Here is a 22539-nt window from a genome sequence, read left to right as displayed (position 1 = left end):
AAGTAAAAATCAAGGGACAATCAACACAGGACCCCTGTAGGGGCAACATAGACCCCGGTTCCAGGAATATCAGTTTAGGGGTCAGAGTGGGGAGGAAATGATGCCGGGAACCAATTGGGATGGTATTATCCAGGGGAGAGGTGACAAGAGCAACGGGATGGTGGCTGTGTGACTCAGAGTAAGAAAAGTATTGTGGAAATAGAATGGATGGGACTAGGCCTTGGTTGGATATTGGTGGGGGACGAGAGAGTCAAGAATTGAGGATATCACTAAGATTGGAAGGATGGTGCTACCCTTAAAGATTGGAGGTGTAAGGCCTGGTGTGACCTTGTCAAGTCATTTCTCTGGACTAGATATGTGTCCTTTGTCAAGTCATGCTTGCTCTGGGTGGGTTTGCTCCTCTGCCCTTGGCCAAGGGTCGTACAACTACCTCTCAGTGATTCTCCAGCCCACTCTGCCCCTCTCCCAGGATTCAGTTCACTGATACCAGATCACAGATACAGATCAGGGAAAAGGATGTAAGGATGACTGTGTTCTCAGCTGGAGTTTTCTTGGCAGAGATACTGGAGTGGTTGGCCATTTCCTTCTCTAGCTTATTTGACAGATGAGGAAACTGAGGCAAAAAAGGGTGACATGACTTGCTCAACTAATAAATGAAGCCAAATTGAAACTCAGGAAGATGAGTCCTGACTCTAGGCCTGGCGCTCTCCATTTTGCCACCTAGATGCCCAGAGATGCTGGTACTGATGCCTAACTTGTCTGGCTGCCTTGTTCAGTGGTCAGTCCATATGTTGAACCAACTTCTCCTAAGCGCAAGGTCTGATGCCCTGTCTAGCTGCCTTGCTGGCGAATTCTCCCCATTTCCCCTGGCATTTCCCTAATGACTGGCAGGAGTTGGACTGTGGGGTTCTGGGTGGATGGTGAATGGCAGGGGCTCCAGGGAAGTTTCCTGACGGTTGTCCTGAAGGTCTAGATTGTTTCCTAGGCTAAGAGAATAAGGTAACAGGAGCTGCCCGCCTGGTACAGATACAAATGTTTATTCTACATAAAAATTTCACAAAATGGGCAGCTGGTTGCACCAAGAGCTTTGGTGAGAAGGGAGAGGAGCTGGGGAGGGCAGCGGCTGTAGAAAGAAGGCAGCACAGGACAGTGGTCACAGTCACTGGGCTGGAGCAAGCCTCGGGGTGGCAGGGACACCATGCACACATACACCACCCGGGGAACGATGGATGCACCCAAGAACTACCCGGGCACTCACGGAAAGAGGGGGGCTGAGAGGAGGGAGAAAAGCGGGGGCTTGAAGTGGGGATTTTGTTTTTAAACTTCAACCAAAGTCCCAAACAGTGGGGAGGAGAGTGCCCCCCTGCTGGCTGCTGAATACTGCGTCGATGAGACACCCCGACAAACATGGCACAAGGCACATGAAGCAAGGGAAGGGGTGACAGTGACAGAGAACTTGTCGGTCTCCAGGAGCATGCCTGGTACATGCAACTACACAGGGCTCAGGGACCCCCATCCCCAAGGGTGGAGGGCGGCCGCAGCAAAGGACGACACGAGGGTGCTGGAGGCTGCTCCCTCCCCCCATCACAGGACCTCCGGGGGGGCCCTAGGGGAGAGGTGTGGGAGAAGGATTGCCCCTTGGGATTGGGGGTGGATCTGGATGTTCTGGGCCTTCTCTCGCGGGCTGAGCGGAGCCCGAGGTGGGATGACAAGCTGGAGAGGGATGGACGTGCCTAGCCTGGCAGTGATCGGCAGTGTTAACCCCACTGGTCCCTCGGGGCTCCCCCTCCCTGAGGCGTGGGCAACAGCACCAAGTGGCCCCTACCCTAGTTTGTCCAGTCCGAGGAGGGGGCCAGGGGCCTGGGGCTTGCTGAAGGAAGCAGTGACGGAGCCCTGAGCCGGGACCGGCAGCTCAGCAAAGGGGGGACTCACTAAGGTCACGAATGGGTAGGAAGGGGCTGAGGCATCCAGTGCCAGGCTGGTCCTGCCTCCTTGAACGGGGAGGGTTTGGGGGATGCTCAGCTGCCTGGTTCAGTGGCCTCCTGTGCCCCGGGACACCTCCTTCCCTTTCCTGACTCCACTGCCCCCATCTGCCCCCCCCCCCCGGCCCAGGCCGCCCCCACTTTTTGTCCCCTTGTCCCCCAAGGTCCAAATGCCCCTTCCACACAGACACACACAGTGTTACAATGAGATCATGCATGTGACATGGCTCGGCTGCTCTGGGAGGGGGCCAGCCCTTGTGTGGTGGGGAGGGGAGCGGCACAAGCACAAGGGGGGAGGGGGCTCTGGCCCCAAGGTGGGGGGGGCATTTCCCCAGGGGCCCCAGTGGTTAGCAGCGGCTGTTGGCACCTCCTTGTTGTGGACGGTCCAAGGTTGGTGGAGATGGGGAGAGGCGAGTCTATCCGAAGATGCCCCCAATCGTGGAGGCGATGATGATGCCCAGGATCACGCAGCAGATGATGATCATGATTTTCTTCTGCGGAGGAAGACATCAGGTAGGAGCGAGACGACGAGGAGGCCCCACGGGGGCCTGGAAGGCAGGGGCCCGGCTGGACTCGCTCCCAAGGCCCGAGGAGATCAGGAAGGACCAGTCACCCCCACCCGGCCCCACTCACCCTCCGGGCTTTGCTCTGGTATTTGACGGCTTTCTTGGTGTCGGACACGGCGCGCTCCACGTAGTCCACGGAGTGCTCCACGTTGTACTCGATGCGATCAATCATCTCGCCCTGTGAGGCCAAGGGGGCCAGGCTGGAGGGCAGCCCCTCCTGACCTGGCTATGGGGCCCACCCTCGGGGGCCAGAGCGAGGTGGGGGCCGGTTCTGGACCTCACAGGGAGCCCTGAGGCAGAAGACAAAAGAAGCCATGAGGAAGAGGAAGTGGAGGCGGGGAGGACGGGTCTTGGGGGATGACTTTGACCCCAAGGCCAGGGCTCTCTGGAAACTCAGATGGATGTAGGCAAGGGCTAAGACCCGGGGAGGCATGCAGGTGGGGCGGCTCCCGCTTCACACCATCCCGGGAGGGGGGAGGCAGAAAGATGAAGAAGCAGAGAAGTCAGAGCACCAAGTCCCAGACCACAAGCTTGGCTGCCTGGAGGAGGAAGGCAGGCCGGCCACCAGGGATTCAAAGAAAGGTCCAAAAGACCAGCCTCTCCCTCAGAGAGCCTCCATTCAGACAACACGCAAGCCATTCGCTCCATCCAAGATGGCAGAAAGGATGGTGTGTCGGGAGCCCGAGGTTGGCCATGAAAACACTCGCTCCCTTATGGCGAGAGGGCCTTCGATGCTACCTGGACTGGCAGCTTTTCTCCCCGTCCTGCCTTACCAATTCCCTCTCTTTGGGCCTCAGTGTCTTCATCTGTAAAAATGGGGGAGGAGGGAACTAGCCAGTCACTCAAGGGCACAATGCTGACGTTCTGTGACTCGATGACTCCATGTGTGTTTGGGGCTGGGGCCAAGGCAGGGCCCACTGGGCAGAGCGGGGGAAGGAGCAGAGAGCTGGAGGGGAGCCATGCCAGAAGCCGAGCCGGGGGTCCCGCCATGCAGAGGGGAGGGCCTTGGCGGGCAGTCATGCAGAGAGAGCCCTGATGGGCAAGGCCCGGGACAAGCACGTGCGGTCACTTCGGTTACCTGAGGGCTCCATCCAGGGGCAGCGTGTGGGACAGAAATGGTGGGGTGAGGTCAGGGGGGCTGGCCGGGGCATTTGGGGGGGCCCCTGCCCCCAGAGTGCACACACACGCACGCACACGTGCACACACACACACACGTGCACACACACACGCACGCACACACACACACACGTGCACACACACACACACACACGCGCACATCTCACTGGTTCCCTGGGACGGGACAGAGGGCTGAGAGTCTGGAGGGCACAGCCCAGAGGGCTGGGGGCACCTCACCTGGCTCTCCACCAGCATGGCCATGTCGGTGAACATGTCATGGAGCTCGCGGATGCTGTTCTCCAGCTTGATAATCTCGCTGTGCCTCGTCTCTATCTCACTCAGGGCTTGCTTGGTGATGTTTGAGTCCATGATAATCTGGGGATGCAGGAGAGGCCTGTGGCTGTGGCTGTGGAGGCCGTTAGCGTTAGGGACCCCCTTCCCACGGCAGGGGGAGGCCCTTCCTCTGGAGTTCTCATCGATTTTTAGTCTGAACCTTACCAATACCCGTGAACGCTTTTTATCTACAAAGCAGGACAGAAAACGAGTACGTGCCCCAAACTACCAACACTCCATCATTCGTGTTTCCTTTTAAACACTGAGCTCATCCAGATCAGTTTGGCTATTATTCTTCCTATTCTACAAAACAATAACGACATTCATTTGGAAGAAAAAAGGTCAAGAATATCCAGGGAATTAATGAAAAATAAATGTGACGGAAGGTGGCCGGGCAGTACCAGATCTTAAACTGTATTATCAAAGTCTGGTACTGGCTAAGTGATAGAAGGATGGATCAATAGAGTAGATTAGGGTAAATGACCTCAGCAAGCTAATGTTTGGTAAACCCAAAGATCCCAGCTTTAGGGATAAGAATTTGCTGTTTGACAACTGCTGGGAAAAGTGGAAAACAGGAGGGCAAAAATTAGGTTTAGATCAGTATCTCACACCATGTACCAAGATAAGGTCAAAATGGGTATATGATTTAGACATAAAGGGTGATATAAATAAACGGGAACATAGGATAGTTTACCTGTCAGATCTGTGGAGAAGGGAAGATTTGTGACCAAACAAGAGGCAGAGATCATTACAAAATGTAAAATGAATAATTTTGACTATATTAAATTTTTTAAAAGATTTTGTACAAACAAAACCAATGCAACCAAGATTAAAAAGGAAACCAGAAACTGGAAAAAATTTTATGACAAATTTCTCTGATAAAAGTCTTTTTTTCTCAACTATATAGGGAACTAAATTACATTTATAAGAATCTAAGTCTTTGACCAATTGATAAATGGTCAAAGGACCGTTTTCAGGTGAAGTGAAAGCTATCAATAATAAGAAAAAAATATTCTAAATTCTTCTTGATTAGAGAAATGCAAATTAAAACAACTGAGGTACCACCTTACACCCAGAAGACTGATCAGTATAAAGGAAAATGATAAATGCTGGAGGGGATGTGGCAAAATTGGGACACTAATACATTGCTGGTGGAGTTGCGAACTGATCCAACCATTCTGGAGGGCAATTTGGGAATTATGTTCAACAGGCTATAAAACTGTGTATACCTTTTGATCCAATAATATTAGTACCACATCTGTATCCCAAAGAGATTTAAAAAAATAGGGATGGTCCTGTTTGTAGAAAAATATTTAGAGCTGCTCTTTTTGTGGTGGCAAAGAATTGGAAACTAAAGGGATGCCCGTCAATTGGGGAATGTCTGAACAAACTGTGGTATATGATGGTGATGGAATACTATTGTGCTCTACGGAATGATGAACAGGAGGATTTCAGAAAGAGCAGGGAAGACCTTCATGGACTGATGCAGAATGAAATAAGCAGAACCAGGAGAATGTTATATACAGTAACCGAAATATTGAGGAATGATCAAATGGTATAGACTTTGCTAACAGTAATACAGTGATCCATAACAATTCTGAGGGACTGAAGAAAAAGAATGGCATCCACCTCCAGAGAAAGAACTGTTGGAGCCAGGATGCAGAAGAAAACATATAATTTATCTCTTTTTTATTTGGGTTTATGATTTGGGGTTTTGGTTTTATGGGATTGTTCACTTACAAGAATGAATGCTATGGAGATAAAAAAAAAGATGAAGATAAAATAAAAATAAAATAAATATAGAACTCCTGGGGACAGCTAGGTGGCTCAGTGGAATGTAAGCCAGGCCTAAAAATAGGAAGTCCTGGGTTCAACTCTGACCTCTCTCACTTCCTCACTGTGTGATCTTGGGCAAGCCACTTTACCCCCATTGCCTAGCCCTTACCACTATTCTGTCTTGGAACCAATACTCAGTATTTATTTTAAGATGGAAGGTAAGGGATTTTTTTTTTTTTGTTTATTTGGCTTAACAAATAACCAAATAAAATGAGTATTTCCATATATAACATGGGACATTAAATAAGTATTATATGTGAAACTGTGAATATGATGTATAGCTTTCTTTTTCTTTTAAATATATAATAAATCAAGGTTGGCTAGGTAGCCCAGTGGATAGAGCATTAAGCTTGGATTTTGGAGGCCCTGGACTCAAATCTGGCTTCAGATACTCCCTAGCTTATATGACCCTGGGCAAGTCATTTAACCACCACTGCTGAGCCCTTACTGCTCTTCTGCCTTAGAATTGATTCTAAAACAGAAGGTAAGGTTATTTTAAAAAGAAAGAAAGAAAGAAAGAAAGAAAGAAAGAAAGAAAGAAAGAAAGAAAGAAAGAAAGAAAGGAAGAAAGAAAGAAAGAGACGAAAGAAAGAAAATCCAAAATTTCAAAGCTGTCTTGCTTATCTGTGTTTCTTTTTGCCCTTTTTTCTGTTCTTTTCTATGCATTTAAAAATGCTGCCAAAAAAAAGCTTCAAATGCTCTTTTCTTTCCTGTATCCCTTCTCTTTTTTCCCCCTTTCCTTCCCTCCCTCCTTCCTTCCTTCTTTCTCCATCCCTTCTTCCCTTCCTTCCTTTTGGAAATACTATCCCTAGGACCCTCATCTTGAAGACAGTTATTATGTCCTGATTTCCTCCCTGATAAACATCCCCAGTTCCTTCAACCGGGCCTCATATGCTGTGACCCTGAGAGCCTTTAGTTCTCTTGGTTGCTCCCCTCTGAATACCCTCTATGTCATTAATGTCTTTTCTGAACTCTGGGGACCTGAACTGCCTACTGTGAAAGGGAATTTTTTTTTATCTTACTTAATCAATCAAGTACTTGGAGTGCTCCACCCCTTTTAACTTAATCAGTCAGAAACTTGAGGATCCTTTTGATAATATTTCACACCCTCAGAGGATGGGAGGTGGATCCCACAGGCACTGCCCTCTGGGCAGTGCCAAGCAAATTAAGAAACTATGATTGGTTCCTGAGATGTGATAGATCAGCCCACAGTGAAAGGAAGTAGAAACCAGAGAGACAGGAAGTGACGTGGAGAAAGCTGCTTATAAAAGTCAGCAGAGAGCATTCAGATTCATTCTGTTGCCTTGGTGGCTCTTGGGGAGGGAGGACTTCTGCATTGGAGGGATTCTGCTGTGTGGGTGTCTCTGCGTTGTAGATTCTACATTGTTTCCTCCATGATTGCTTGGGTTGAGGAGACCCTGGCCAGAGACACTGGCCTTTCAGCTCTTCTCCCGTCTTCGGTGGGACGCTCTCTTCAATGAGGCACTTGGATCCAGACTTAGGATATATAGCTAAGCAATATCTTCTATCTCCTTCCTACATTTCCCCCTTTGCTTTCGCTACCTTGCTATAATAAAGCTACTTACTAAAGCTACTAACAGCCTTGTGACTTGAGTTGATTTTTATAAACAGCAACCACAACAATTTTAAAAATTCTTATGTAAACCCATTTTAATTATTACACTACAGTGCTTCAGAGGTGACCTGCTCAGGGCAAAGCCCAAAGGGGCTCTCGCCTCCCTTCCTATAGTAGCCGTAGCCTGGGGCAGAATTCCTTTCTTGCATGTTAGATCACACTTTGAGCTTGTAGCCCACTAAAACTCCCATGCTTTTTTCAGAGGATCTTATTTTTTGACTCCAAAATTAAACAGCTTTATGGAAAGCCATCTTACTAGATTTTGCTAAGCATCCTAGTTTGTCAGGATCCTTTGGGACCCTGATTCTTTCATCCACCATGTTAGCTATTTCTTCTAGCTTTGTGTCATCTGCAAATTTCACGTGTGCCTTTATATACAGACATTGAAAACACCAAGCTCATATCCTTTGAACTGTAACTGTGAAAATGTGGGTTTCCGAAACTGTGAATTGCCAAAACTGTAAAGGTTTCAGTCAAACTGTAAAGATAATTTTTAGTGTCTTGATTTAAATAAAAAACAAGTGGTCGCCATGGGAAAAATTCCCAAATATGAAAATACCCAAGTCAGCTGGGTTTTATGGAGATTTTAATTAATACAAATGAAGGAATTAAGGAAAGGGAGAGAGAGAGAATAAGAGAAAATAGTATGAAGGGCCTAGGCCAAATGGCCAAGGCCTGAGCCTTAAGAGAGACTACTCAGTCTTTTATCCCTCACCACAAGATTTGTCCCAAGCAAAACTCCAGTCCTTCACTGAAATCCTCAGAATCTAGCAGTTTTCCCCCTCTACCTATGCTACACTGCTCTGTTCCTCCTCTGGCTCTTCCCCCCTCCTCCCCCCCCCATCTCCTTTTGACACCCTCCAAATGCACTGTCCACTCTAGTCTAACTAATTTTATTTATTTATTATTATTTTTTAAAAGCCCTTAAGTTTTGTCTTAGAATCAATATTTTGTATTCCTTTTTAAAAATTGCAATTTTCCAATGGCACATGGCATACAGTTTGTGCTTAATAAATGTTTATTGACTGATTGATTTCATTGTCATTAGGTCACAGTTTTAGGGCTAGAAGGGGCACTGCAGAAGACAAGGAAGGCCAGGAAAGTGAAGGTAACCCAGGTAAGGCAGGCCTTTTGCCCCAAAATCCAACTGCCTCTGGAAAAAGAAAATGGAGCCCAACTTGGCCCACTCACCCCTGAAGCAAAGATGGCAGGATTCCCACTCTCCAGCATGTTTTCCAGCTCCTCACTTGTGGTAGTTCTTCCAGCTGCATGGAGAGAGGGAGCAAAGGAAGGTGAGATTGACATCTGCTTGTCCCCCATCCCTTCCTTACAGGGACCCCTCTGGCCAGTCTCCTCAGGCTCTCTATACCACTAGGCTAAAGGCCCGGGGACTGCCCATCCCCATGCACTCACTGATCTCCAGCTGCCTTTGGATTCGGCCCTTGCACCGCTCCCTGTAGTCGGACTGGGTGGCGTTGTACTCGGACATGACCTCCACAAACTTCCGGGACAGCGTGGAGTGCTAGGAGGTACCAGGCAGGCAGGGTCAGCTCAAGCTCTGATGGCTGACCATCGTCCCCTCTCCTGATGACACACGTCCATCCCATGCCCTCCCCTACTCACCTGGGTCTTCCGGATCCTCAGGTCTGCAGAGGACCTGTTCAGCCCCTCTTCCTGCTCAATACTCTGCTCGATGCCTAGAGAGGAACAAGGGCTGTAGTCCCCAGTCTTATACCCTGAGATCTCCCCTAAGATTTGGTCCTACCTTCCTCTGGACCAGAGAGGAAAAGGGCTGACCTTCCCCCACCTTCACCCCACTCCAGGAAGGGATAGAAATTCATTGGCTGGAAGGGAAAGGTCCAATTCTCCTTTTTCACAGATGAGGAAACAGGCCAAGAGAGGGATGTGCTTGTTCAGGATCATTTTGTGGTTATCGATCAGTCATTTTAGACTCTTCGTGACCCCATTTAGGGTTTTCTTTGCAGAGATATTGGAATGGTTTGCCATTTCCTTCTCCAGCTTATTTTACAGATGAAGAAACCGAGTCCAACAAGGTAAAGTGACTTACTCAGGGTCATATAGCTTGTGTCTGAGTCTGGATTTGGACTTAGTCTTCCTGAATCCAGACCAAGCACTCTATACATGGTGCCACCTAGCTGTCCCAGGGTCATACAGCTTAGTAAGTAAAAGAGAGAACCTGGGAAAAGCACTGACTTCAGAGGAGCTGGGTTTGAATTATTACAGGGAGCAGAATAAGAGTTATTACCTGTGTGACCTTGGGCAACTCCCAACTCCCTGGGGGACCTCTGAAAGCCCTTCCAGCTATAGATCTGTGACCCAATAACCTTGGCCTTCAACTCTGGGCCTCAGTTTCCTTATCTGTAAAACAAAGGGGCTGAACTAGTTGACCTCTGAGATCATCTAAAACTGTCTATTTCTAGAACTAAGATTTTAGGTGACAAAAGGCTGGACTAGAGACCAGGGCTCTTAGGACCCCAGAATACTGATTTAGAATCAGAGGATGCCAGCTAGAAAGGGATTCTAAAAAATCATCCGGTTAGGCACAGCTAAGTGGACACTTTCTAGCTGTGTGACCCTGGACAAGTCACTTAACCCCCATTGTCTAGCTCTTACCACTCTTCTGCTGTAGAACCAATACATAATATTAATTCTAAAATCATCTAGTCCAACTCCCCCATTTTATCGGTGAGCACACTGAGGGCACACAGAGAGTCAGAGATGGACCCTGGACTCTTGAGGCCCACCCCAAGTCTTCTACTCAATTTGAGATTGATCAGCAGGAAGATAAATAAAAACACAAAGCCGAATCATAATACTTGGGGTTTTAAAAGCATCTTCCTTACATTCTAGGCTCAGCTTTAGATAGGAACGGACCTCAGAGGCCAATAATCCAGCCCTTCATTTTTCAAATGAGGCAAACTGAGGCCACAGAGATTAAGTGAGCATCCCTCTTCAGGGCTGCCTTCTGTTTCTCTCTCTTTATCATGTATTCAGTTATCTATTTACAGGTGTCTCTTCTATTAACATTGAATATTAATGAAAATTAAAGTTAATATTTAAGCTCCTGTTTTTGTCTTTGTCTCCATAGCACCTAGCAGCGCAATGGACACCATGCCATTGTAATTACTGGATGAAATTGCTTACATACAGCAAGCAATTAATGAGTGTTTATTGATTGATTGTACAAGATCACAGAAGGAGTGATAGGAATAAAAGCAGGATTCAAATCCAGAAACTCTAATTCCAGATCTGGGGCCCCACACGGCCTCCTTTACTTCTCCGTTGCCCCAACCTGCCCCAAAGGTGCCAAGATGAGGGAAAGATTTCCCAGAGGCTCCTGGATACAAACAAGTATGGGGAAAGGTAGCAGGAAGTGGGGCTGTATCCAGAGGGCCCAGGAGGTGTACACCTCTGTGAAGAGGGCCTTGCTTTAAGCAAACCCAATGTATGAAGAAAAGGGGGTGGCGGGAAGAGGGAGAAGTTGACCAAAGAATGCTGCTTTTTACATCACTAAGAACTAGCTCCCTCCCTTCCCCATAGCAAAAATAGAACCCGGTTCACACTCAGGATTTCAGCAGCCTGAAGTGGGGCATCCCTGTCCTTGATGCAGGTGAGGGCTTCGAAAAGTGCGTCCCCCTCCACACTCCCCAATACTCACTCTTTAATTTGGACCGGACTTTGTTGGCCGTCTTTTTTATGTCTGACATGAGTTCTTCCAGCTCTTCTTTTGTCTCTAGTGGTGTGGGGAGAGGGAAGAAGAGGAGACAGAGTCCTTAGGGCTGGGAGAACCCCACTAGCAGCTCCCTTCCTTCCCAGGCGGAGTTCAAAGAAGGATCTTCTGCATGCCCACTTTCAAGCCCCCAACTCCTGCTAATGGCATTTTGATTGTGTGTGTATAACAATTAAATGGCTCTTAAAAACAAACAAACCCTAGCCTTCCATCTTGGAATCAATACTGTGTATTGGTTCTAAGGCAGATGAGTAGTAAGGGCTAGACAGTGGGGTTAAGTGACTTGCCCAGGGTCACACAGCTAGAAAGCATCTGAGGTCACATTTGAACCCAGGACTTTCCATTTCTAGGCTTGGCTTTCAATACATTGAGCCAACTAGCTATCCCCTTAAACAGCTCTTAAAACAGAATTCTTCACCCTAGTTTTCAGAGGCTCATCTTCCAAGGCTTGAGCCCCTTATTTGGCACTTGGGACAGGGATTGAGGCTACTGGCTTGGAAAGATAACTATTTTAGAGAATGGAAGGAGAAGGCTGGGAGGACCTACACTTTTATTCTTGTTTCCCCCCACCCCCAACCCCCAGTTTTTTTGTCCTCTGAAATACTCTCATCCCTCCCTCCCTCCCTTTACCCTTCATATAACAAATTTAAGGAGGAATAATTACAGAGCATCTGGCTTTGTGGTAAATTGAACACAATTGGGGCTTCGTGCTTAGAGGGGTTGGAAGAGGTGGGATGAGGCAGTGCCCCCTGTGCCCATGGGGGAGGGGATGGTCCTTGGATAGGATGGGCCCCTTTCCTCCTCCCTATAATATGTTTTCACCCAGAAGAGGCTCTGGCAGAGGTATAAGTGTGAGGGCTCTTGCTTATGGTGGCAGATACTTTCCATGTGTTGTGTGTGTGCACACATGTTAAGTAGCAATGTCCTATACATATGGACGCCCTGTTGTTGTGGGGTACATCACCCCTACATTGGCCACATCACTGGCATATCCCTGCAAGGAAGTTAATGTGGAGAGAAAAGAGTTCCACTTTGTGGATATCATCCTACCCTGTGTTTAGGGCACAGGCTTGCTTGGATGGGGAGACTAGAGTCCTACTTTATCCTCCACACACAGGTTCCTTTCCAACTTTTTCCCTGTCCCTGCTCAGCTTCTACTCCTCACACACTTAACCTCTCCATTTCCCATACTTAGCCCTCTCCTCACCATTTCTTGCTCTGAGATCCTTTTATGCCTCACTTCTCCAAAAGCTCTCATTCCTCACATCTATTGCCATAGACCCTGTGGGTGGCAGGTGGTAAGGAGGCTATGGCATTCTGGTCCCTTTCTCCAAAATTCCCAGGAGAAATCTTGCCACTCATAACCCAGGGCCAGTTTCTTTCCCCCAAATCTCAATTAGCTCATGGAAATAATCACTACACTTGGCATGGTGATGGGTTGTCTGTCTGTCCTCCTGGAGAAGAGTGCGTGAGTGTGTTAGGGGCATGAGGGCAGCCCAGAGGCAGAGCCCCTGGGATGGGATTCAGGGAGTGTGAGACCAGAAGCTTCCCGAGTACAATGCCTCAGGAGAGGGGAAGATCCGGGAGGGAGGGGGGGAATGGAAAACTGTCTATAGGGGTAGGAGGACCAAAAAGGAGGAAGAGATGGTGAAGCAAGCTCCTTGTTACTCCTTAATGAGGGGAAAATTCATTTACTAGCTACACTGTCAACTGGGCCTTCCTGTTTAAATAAAAAAAAAAAGATAACAGGGCTGATGTCCCAGGCCCTAGAGAAGAGTGGCACACGGTCAGAGATCTAGAGTTGAAAGTAATTTAGTTCACTTTAAAGAGGAGGAAATTGAGTCCCAGAGAGTTAAATGATTTCCCTCAGGTCACATTGTACTACCGGTGGGAAGTGGTGATCACCCTACGTGAACCTGAGTTCCTTTCATTCTCCCCATTGGTTCTCTTCCCTTTCCCTCATCTCTTCCCCTCTGCTGCTTACCCCAGCCTGGCACCCCCCCACCCCCAATTTCAGGTTTGCTAAGTCCTCAAATACTTAGTTCTTTCTTCTCTGCTTAGCTAGATCCTCTAATGAAGGAAACTGAGGCACAAAGCCCCCACTCAAGGGCTGGTAAGAGTCAGTCAATGATCTTAGAAAAGCTTGGCTGCATTTCCCCCAACTTTTAGGGCTGTGACCACAGCAGCCCTACCCTCTGAGGGACCCTTCCACCTTGGGGGGAAGGGAGACTGGCTTCTGTTCTCACTAGAATCAGCAGTTTCTGTTCTGAGCCCTGATCACACTTTATGTGAACAGCTGGGGAAGGGGGAGGTCCATGCCTGGGAGGGCCAGGGGGTGTTAGAGGGAAGCAAGAAAAAGAGAGAATGTGATTAGTCTGCCCCCACCCCTTTTTGGGGTGCTCCCTAGGGAAGAAGGAAAGTTACAGCCTCCTTGTCAAACACCCAGACCCCCCCCCAGGAACCCACATAAATACAGATCTACACTCACATGCACATGCACATCCAGGGGTGCACGTAGGCACACACAGACCCATCTCCTCCCTTCTTCAGCCTGATCACTCGAATTAGGCTCTCTGAATGGGGCAGCTGGATAATTCCTCCCTCCAGCTTCCCAAGGATGACACCTCAGGCATCTTTGTTCAATTCAGACCAGAGCTGCCTCCCTTCCTCCTCCTCATCTCTCTCCTTCCTCTCCTTGTCCTACCACTGACTCCTAATAACATTGTGACTCCCCTCGATGATCTGAAGGGTTGTCCTCCCTCCCACCCCCCCCCAGAAAATGTCCTACTAGCTAGTTATCCAAAAGCGGTCCAATGGGGTTGGGTTGGAGGGCGCCTGGACACTTTCTGGGGATAAACGTGGCTCGATGCCAAAGGACTTGGGGCTTCTGGAGAAGGTGGAAATCCTAGGGTAGTCCCTCGGTCCCATTCCCTGGGCAAGCTCAATGGGGTGTGTCCCACTCTACTCTCATGGGGAGAGTGGGAGCCCCAAAGACTTGGACCTGGAGAAATAGTAAAAGCTGCAGTTTGTCTAGGACCTTACGCTTATTATCTCTTTTGGAAGGGACCTCGGAGGCCACCTAGGCCAACTCCCCATTTCCAGAGGAAGGAAGCAGATGAGATTTACTCAAGGCCTCACAGATAGTAAGTAGGGGAGCCCTCTGGCTCCAAATGGAACCCTCTTTCCATGATCCTTGTGATCCTCGGGTGGTTTCTCCACAGGTTAGAGCTGCAGAAGAATTAGAGATCACTTCATTTCACAGATGTGGAAACTGAGGCCTGGAGAGGGGGAAATGACTTGCCCAATGAGTGGTAAAGGTAAGATGCCAAGTCATTCGGTCCAGCCTCTTGAATTAGTGAGAAGACACTCAGGGCCAGGGAGTGTTCTTACTGCTGTATTAAGAAGCTGGAATGAAGTAGGGACACTAATTCATTGCTGGTGGAGTTGTGAATTGATCCAGCCATTCTGGAGGGCAATTTGGAACTATGCCCAAAGGGCGATAAAAGACTGTCTGCCCTTTGATCCAGCCATAGCACTGCTGGGTCTGTACCCCAAAGAGATAATGGACAAAAAGACTTGTACAAAAATATTCATAGCTGCGCTCTTTGTGGTGGCCAAAAATTGGAAAACGAGGGGATGCCCATCAATTGGGGGATGGCTGAACAAATTGTGGTATATGCTGGTGATGGAATACTATTGTGCTGAAAGGAATAATGAACTGGAGGGATTCCATGTGAGCTGGAACAACCTCCAGGAAGTGATGCAGAGCGAAAGGAGCAGAACCAGGAGAACATTGTACACAGAGACTGAGACACTGTGGTACAATCGAAGGTGATGGACTTCTCCATTAGTATCAATGCAATGCCCCCGAACAATCTGCAGGGATCTAAAAAACACTATCCTCAAGCAGAGGACAAACGTTGGGAGTAAAAACACTGAAGAAAAGCAACTGCTTGACTACAGGGTGGAGGGGATATGACTGAGGAGAGATGCAAATACCAACAACATGGAAATGGGTTCGAATGAAGAACACATGTGATACCCGGTGGAATTGCGCATGGGCTATGGGAGAGGTGGTGGGAGGGAGGGAAGGGAAGAAAAGAAAATGATCTTTGTTTCCAATGAATAATGTTTGGAAATGACCAAATAAAAATTAAAAAAAAAAGAAGCTGGAATGGATGGACCTCTGAGATCCTTTCCAACTGTAGGGTTCTAGAGGGTTATTTAATGATTCCTTCATGAACTCTTCCCAGATACAATTTCCCAAGTGCACGGATAACCTTCCCTTCAAATGGGACACAAGAATAACAGTAAATGAAGCTCCTTGAGCAGGGGCTCCCAATATTTTTACACAGGGGGCCAGTTCACTGCCCTTCAGACCGCTGGAGGGCCGGACTATAAAAACCTAACCCTAACCCAAACCCAAACCCAAACCCTAACCCTAACCCTAACCAGGTAGCAGTATACACAGTGTGGAATCCCCTCCCCCAGATCACCGCTCACCATGCTGATGTCTTCCATTGTGCAGCCACATAGTCTTTTGCTTGGTGCCTCATTCTAAGGCACCACACAAAGGATTATGTCACTGGAAGTAGTACTGTACACTTTGTGGCACCGCCACCTACAGTGCTCCTTTCACTGACCACAAATGAAAGAGGGGCCCCTTCCGGAAGTGCGGTGGGGGCTGGATACATGGCTTCAGGGGGGCCGCATGTGGCCCATGGGCTGTAGTTTGGGGACCCCTGTCCTTGAGGTTTGGCAATTAATAAGCACTTACTGAATTGAATAATCACATGCTTATTCCCTCATTTCCGACTGTTCAGGGACTATTCTTGTTTCCAGGGTTCAAGGCTGTGCTTGGGGAAGTGACTGCTTGAGAGCCCAGTGGACAGAATGCTGGGCTCAGAGTCGAGAAAACTTGAGTTCAAATCCCACCTCAAACATTTACTAGCTGTGTGACTCTGGGTACCTCTGACTGCCTCAGTTTTCTTATTTGCAAAATAGGGATAAGAGCAATATCTCCTGAAGAGGGTTGTTGTGAAAATCAAAGGAGATAACAAACAGTAGGAAAGTGCTTTGTCGACCCTTAAAGGATTATCTAAATTAGAACTTATTTCACAGCATAACGTGATCAATTAAATACTGGAAAAGGGCTGAGGGCTAGAAATGGGGGGCATATGCCAACTTGGGGTGCTGAGGATGAGATCCCTTCCCTGGGGATCTGCTGCTGGGCTGCCCCTCTAGTGATATCATCCTCATCTTCTCTTATAGCTGGTGGCTGGCAGCAGCAGCAACAGCAGCAGCAGAGAAAGCCCTGGCCTCTGTGCCATCTGCTCCTCTTGGGAAAGGGAGGTGTGGTGTATGTGTGTGTGTGTGTGTGTGTGTGTGTGTGTGTGTGTGTGTGTGTGTGTGTGTGTATGTGTGAGTGTGTAGCTGCCTCAGCAGCCTCCTCCCAGACAACCCAGCTGCTCCCCTGACTCCAGGACAGGCAGATAGGGTGCTGCCTGCCAACAGGGCAGGAAGAGCAGGCGGGCTGGGAGCTTGGTTGCCAGGAGAGAAGGGGCACAGGTAGGGGATCTCACTACTACTTGCTTCTTTAGGGTGAGGGAACTCAGAAAGAGGGAGAAGGCTTGGGTCCAGGGGCTTCTGAGTTTTCTTCCACCTTCTAAACTCACTAAACAAAATGGAAAGAGCATTGACTTTGGAGAGGGAGGATATGGGTTCAAATCCCACCCAAGACATTTACTAACTTTGTGACTTTGAGTAAGTCACTTGGATCTTTCCCAGCCCCAACTTTCTTATTTATAAAATGAGGGGTTTGGACTAGATGGTCCCTCCTAGCTCTACATCTATTTTTGTCTAAATTTGTCTCCATCTCTATCCTTATAGCCCCTTCCCCTCCTCTTCAGAGCCAGAGACCCTGAAGGACACTCTCAGGGGAGGCTTAGGAGGGATCCTCATCCACATTTTCCAAGGGGCCAATCCCTACTCACTCTCATCAGGGTTGGGGGCGGCCAAGATGGCACTGTGCTTCCTTTTCACCTCTTCCACATTCTCCGAGATCTTGTCAATGAAGCCCCGTATCTCTTCCACCTAGAGAAGCAATTATCAAGAAATTTGAGGAGGGGACAAGTCAGGGCAGGAATCTTTGCCAGGTCCAATGCTGGCCTCAGATAGATCTGGGGGCACAGGGTTGGATGCAGTGAGCTGGGGGCTTGCCCCATCCATGGACAAAGGAGACAACTGGTCCATGAGAAAGATGGATTCTAGTCCCAACTCTTGCTGTGTGATTTTGGGAAAATCATTTTGTCTCTAGCCCTCAGATAATTCTCTGTTGGCTAAATAGTTGACCAACAGGGTTGACTCATCAGCTACCTCCCAGGGTCAAGGTATTAAAAGTGCTTTTAAAATTAAAAAGCAGGTGGAGGGGCAGCTAGGTGGCTCAGTGGATTGAAAGTCAGGCCCAGAGATGGGAGGTCCTGGTTTCAAATCTGGCCTCAGACACTTCCTAGCTATGTGATCCTGGGCAAGTCACTTGACCCACATTGCTTAGCCTTTGCCATTCTTCTGCCTTGGAATTAATTGATCCCAAGGTAGAAGGTAAGGGTTTAAAAAAAAAAGAAGCAGGGGGGCAGCTAGGTTGCTCAGTGAAATGAGAGTCAGGCTCAGAGATCAAAGTTCTGGGTTCAAATGTGATCTTAGACACTTCTCAGCTGTGTGACCCTGGGCAAGTCACTTAACCCCACTGTCTAGCCCTTACTACTCTTCTGCTTTAGAACCAATAAAAAGTATTGATTTTAAGGCAGAAGATGAGGATTAAAAAAAAGAAATAAAATTTAAAAGCAGTGGACAAATTTCAGGTGGAATTTTGGTGCCTTCCCTCTTCAGGTCCACCTCTAATGTCTCTGAGGTGTGGAGGTTCCTTTGTCTGGCATACCCTCCCTCCTCAATACTCTTTCTAGCTTCCTTCAAGGCTCGGCCCAAAGGCCACCTCTTGTATAAACTCTTTTCTGTCATCCTTCCAGAAGCTCACACCTCCCTTGCCAAGTGTCAGCATTTATTTTGGATGGGTCTCCAGACAGCCCTTGGCTCATCTCCTTTTCCCAGTCCTTGGATACATTTGGCTACTTGGCCCTGAAGCCCCCTCACCAGAGACCCTGAAGGATGCTCTTAGCAGAAACCTCAGGAGGGACCCTCACCCACATTTTCCAAGTGCCCAACCCCATTCACTCTTTTGTTTTGCTTTTTGAAATCCTTCCCTTTGTCTTGGAATCACTACTATGTATTGGTTCCAAGGCAGAGAAGCAGTAAGGGCTAAGCAATGGGAGTTAAATGACTTGTCCAGGGTCACCCAGCTAGGAAGGGTCCGAGGCCAGATTTGAACCCAGGATGTTCTGTCTCTAAGCCTGGCTCTCAATCCACTGAAGCACCACTTCAGTGGCTATTTCCTCTCTACCTCTTCTGTGTTCTCTGAGATCTTGCCATGTATATATGCACATGCCAGTATATTACATGTATGTGTATGAGTGGATCATCCCCCCACATTGTACCTGGAACACAGTAGGGGGTTTATAAGAACTGGCTGAGTTACTGAAGGATGTATGATGGGGAGTCAGCACAAGGGGGATTCCCTGAAGGATCTCTAGGCAGGGCTGAAGCCTAGCTGGGGATGGGGAGAACAGGCTAGGCTCCCACCTGCTCGAAGAACTCATCCATGAAACGTTCTCGGTCCACGGTGACGGTGACCTCATCATCGTCGTCGCTGTCCTTTGCCTGCACACAGACACACAACATTCACAATGGAGAGGTTTAGGACGCCCCTACTGAGAGACCCGAGCCCAGGAAGCGTGGGTGCCCTAGTCACATTTGTGTTGTCCACCCTCTGCTGCCACAGAGAGCCCCCAGGGGTCCCGTGGTGCCATCCAAAGAGGGAGTCAGCCTGGTGTCCTCCGTGTCAGTTCAGGGAGAGACACCTCTGGCTCTCTCAGGGAGAGGTGGCTGCTCCCAGCCTGGACTCCTCTGGGCTGTCTCCTCTCCCCCCCTTACCCCCTCAAGTGTTAGTGAGCCTCCAAAGCAGGCTGGTCTATAGCAGGACCTGCCATTCTTGGCTCTTGTGGGGGTGGCACCCACTGCTGCTACACAGATCAAAGAGCACAAGTCCTCCGAGCTGGATTTTCCCTCAAAGGTTACCGGAGGACTCAATTCTAGTCCAATGTTCCCATTTTACAGATGAGGCCCCAGGGAAGTGATGGGGAGCTGTTACACAATAGGTAGTACACTGGAAGCAAGATGGTAGGGAAGATAGAGTGCCAGGCCTGGAGTCAGGAAGACCTGAGTTCAATCTAGTCTCGGACACTTACTCCTCCCTCGTGTGACTACTTAACCCTATTTGTCTCAGTTTCCTCATCTGTAAAATGAGCTGGAGAAGGAAATGGCAAACCACTCCAGACACTTACTAGCTGTGTGACCTTAGGCAAGTCACTTAACCCTGTTTGCCTCAGTCTTCTTATCTGTTCAATGATCTGGAGAAGGGAATGGCAAACTGTTCCAGGATAAGTAAACCCTAACTGGGGTCAGGAAGAGTTGGGCACAACTGAACAACAACACGGACCCCTTAGAAAAACAGTTTTAAATCCATAAAAAAAGGGGGCAGCTGGGTGGCTCAATGGATAGAGCCAGGCCTGGAGACAAGAGGCCCTATTGCCTAGTCTTTACCACTCTTCTGCCTTGGGAGTAATTCTATGATGGAAAGCAAGGGTTAAAAATGCATAAATGAAATACAGAGCATTATAAAGATGGAATCTTTTCCCCATTCAACAGTCTATCCATGGACTCCAGGTTAAGAGACCTTGCTCTAGAGACCAATGGTGTCAAAGGCAAATATAAATGGGATCCCAAATAATATATAAAGTTCCCTGCTGAATGCATTAAAAGAAAAAAAAACTTTAGCTTCCATTTTAGAGTCAATACTGTGTATTGGTTCTAAGGCAGAAAAGCTATAAGAGCTAGGCAGTGGGGGCTAAGTGACTTGCCCAGGGTCACATGGCTAGGAAGTATCTGAGGCCAGATTTGAACCCAGGACTTCCCATCTCTAGAACTGATGCTTTATCCACTGAGCCACCCAGCTGCCCCTGACTGCTGACTGCATATTGACTTAGGTTTAAAATGTAAGATAATCTATGTTTAAATATATTTTTCTTTGATAGAACGAGGGAACCCTCCTGCCCCCCTTTCCTCAATCCCTACTGAAACGAACAGGCCCCATCGGTCAGGTCTGATATTATTTACGTGTAATTTATGAGTAATTTCCCAATTACATTTTCATCTGGCTCAGGCCCGTTAAGGAGTGTTGTCAGGTGCTGCGTGTTTGACCCCCTCACAGTAGGGGCGGCCACAGTCATAGATCTGCCTGGCTCCCCTGGGATTGCCACTCAGCTGTTTGGAGTCCCAAAGGCCTGGCGGGGGCACCATTCGGCCCTTTGTGCCCCTGGTGGACACTGTCATTGCAGAGAAGGCCCAGATCTGCCCCAAAGAGAAGCTTCTTGCCAGGAGGAAAAAAAATCAGTGATTGGGTAAAAAAAAGAGAGAAAAGCTAGGGAGCTGGGGGGGGGGTGGAGGGGGGGCCCCCCATCCTGCCCTGCCTCAGTCAGGGCCCCTTAGCTGGGCCTATTTCAGGCAGCTGCCCTGGGAAGTCACATGTTGGCTCCTGTCTCTGGGGCTCCAGGCGCCGGCGCTTTAATTAAGACAAAGGCTGATTCCAGGCTCCCTTTCCGGGGAGGTCCCTTCGGGAGGAGGCCTGACAGCTGGCCCCTCTTCCCCTCCTGGACCTCTCGGCCCTGGGCTGGGTGGGGCTGCCATGGAAGGCCTCAGTGAGGGAGGGGGCAGGGAGGGAAGGGGCTGGGAAGGCCCAGGTTCTGCCACCCCTCCCCCTGGGAAATGCAATGGAAATAAATACTGGGCCGGCTCCCTGGCACGGCTGCCAGTCTTGGGGGCATCTCCTCCGTGGCTTCCGCACTGCCTGGGCAGGCAGACACAGCTGGACCCTCGAGGGGAGAGATGGGGTCGGAGGGACCCTCGGAGGCTCTCGTGCAGGTGCCGTGCCGCCCCCTCCCCCAGCCACCCAGCCCGGGAGAAGGCAGCAGGTGCCAGTCCCAGCCGCCCGCCCCAGAAGCAGCAGAACAAAAGTCCCCCCTCGGGAGTAATTACATCTTTGGCTTCCCTGTCTTCAAGCAGTGCAGCCCACCCAGCCAGCCCTGTCAGGCCTGCGCCCTTCCCCGAATTTGTGTCTTTTGGCTGCCCTCCTGCTCCTGAGGCAGTGTGCCTACCCATCCTGCAGATGGAGAAAGCGAGGCCTGGCTGGGAGGGGGGAGGAGGAGCTGCCCTGGAGGGGCCAAAAAGGGGGTCCAATGGCAGGGCCACCCCCCCTCCTCAGGGCGACGGCGACCTGGCTTCACCTTCTACATCTGCCCTCTCTCTAGCCCAGCCAGGGCTCCCCAGGCCTGCAGGGCCGCATCCAGGATGGGAGATGGGAAGAGAAGGGACAAACTGCTGGCCATGCCTATGAAGGCCACCGCAAGAAAGCTGCTCCCACAGGACACGGATTGGGATCTCAGCTCTCCCACTTCTCAATGGGGCGGTCGCTTGTGTGGGCTTCACCTCCCTCATCGGGGAAATGAAGGGCTCTGGAGGCCCTTCTGGAGGCCCTTCTGGAGACCGGGGGTTCTCCTGGTGGTCTCGGGGGCCAGGGATATCTCAGCTTCCCACATATGGATTTAGGTCTAGGAAGGGGTGGGCACGGCAGGCAAGGGGAAACAGTATGGCTGATGGCGTCCAACCCCTTGCTCATTGGGTCCCTTGGATCTGGCACGGTCAGGAGCCACTGACCTCCCCCTGTCCCACCCCCAAAGGCCACTGTGCCCCCTCTGAATTTCCTGAATGACCCCCACCTTGCCTCAGCAGACCCAGAATAGTTGGCAGAGGGGCTCTTTAGGCAAGACATCGAACCCTTAGCCAGCTGCCCACTCCTGCGGCTCACAGAGATGTGCTTGAGGGACTGAAACCCCCTTTTCCCATTCACCAGGTGTCCTGGGAGAAAATGGACCCCAAAGCAGAAGGGGACACATTCCCAAATGGATTAAAAAAAATAAAACCCCCTTTAGTTTCTGCTTTGGAAGCGATGCTGTGCATCCCTTCCAAGGCAAAAGAGCGGTAAGGGCTAGGCAGCGGGGGTTAAGGGACTTGCTCAGAGTCACCCAGCTAGGAAGTGTCTGAGGCCAGATTTGAACCCAGGACCTCCCATCTCTTAAACCTGACTCTCAG

At 49.4% G+C, this 22539-nt stretch overlaps 1 protein-coding gene across 1 annotated transcript in view; it reads right to left on the bottom strand.

Annotated features, from left to right (window-relative positions):
- Window positions 1–1016: 1016 nt before the first annotated feature.
- STX1A (syntaxin 1A) overlaps window positions 1017–22539 on the bottom strand; it is a 46506-nt gene continuing 24983 nt past the window's right edge. The window contains exons 2-10 of the mRNA XM_001379241.5: window positions 18916–18993; window positions 17214–17313; window positions 11149–11223; window positions 9093–9166; window positions 8883–8991; window positions 8661–8734; window positions 3902–4039; window positions 2616–2726; window positions 1017–2476 (exon numbers count right to left, since the gene is read on the bottom strand). Of these exons, the coding sequence (XP_001379278.2) occupies window positions 2399–2476; window positions 2616–2726; window positions 3902–4039; window positions 8661–8734; window positions 8883–8991; window positions 9093–9166; window positions 11149–11223; window positions 17214–17313; window positions 18916–18993 (837 nt within the window). The 3' untranslated portion in view covers window positions 1017–2398. The remainder of the gene's footprint in view (window positions 2477–2615; window positions 2727–3901; window positions 4040–8660; window positions 8735–8882; window positions 8992–9092; window positions 9167–11148; window positions 11224–17213; window positions 17314–18915; window positions 18994–22539) is intronic.

This window comes from Monodelphis domestica, chromosome 2 (genome assembly GCF_027887165.1).
Source record: "Monodelphis domestica isolate mMonDom1 chromosome 2, mMonDom1.pri, whole genome shotgun sequence".
Taxonomy (NCBI): Eukaryota; Metazoa; Chordata; class Mammalia; order Didelphimorphia; family Didelphidae; genus Monodelphis; species Monodelphis domestica.
Note: the sequence above shows the minus strand (reverse complement) of the source record. Positions and strands in the feature narration are given on the sequence as shown.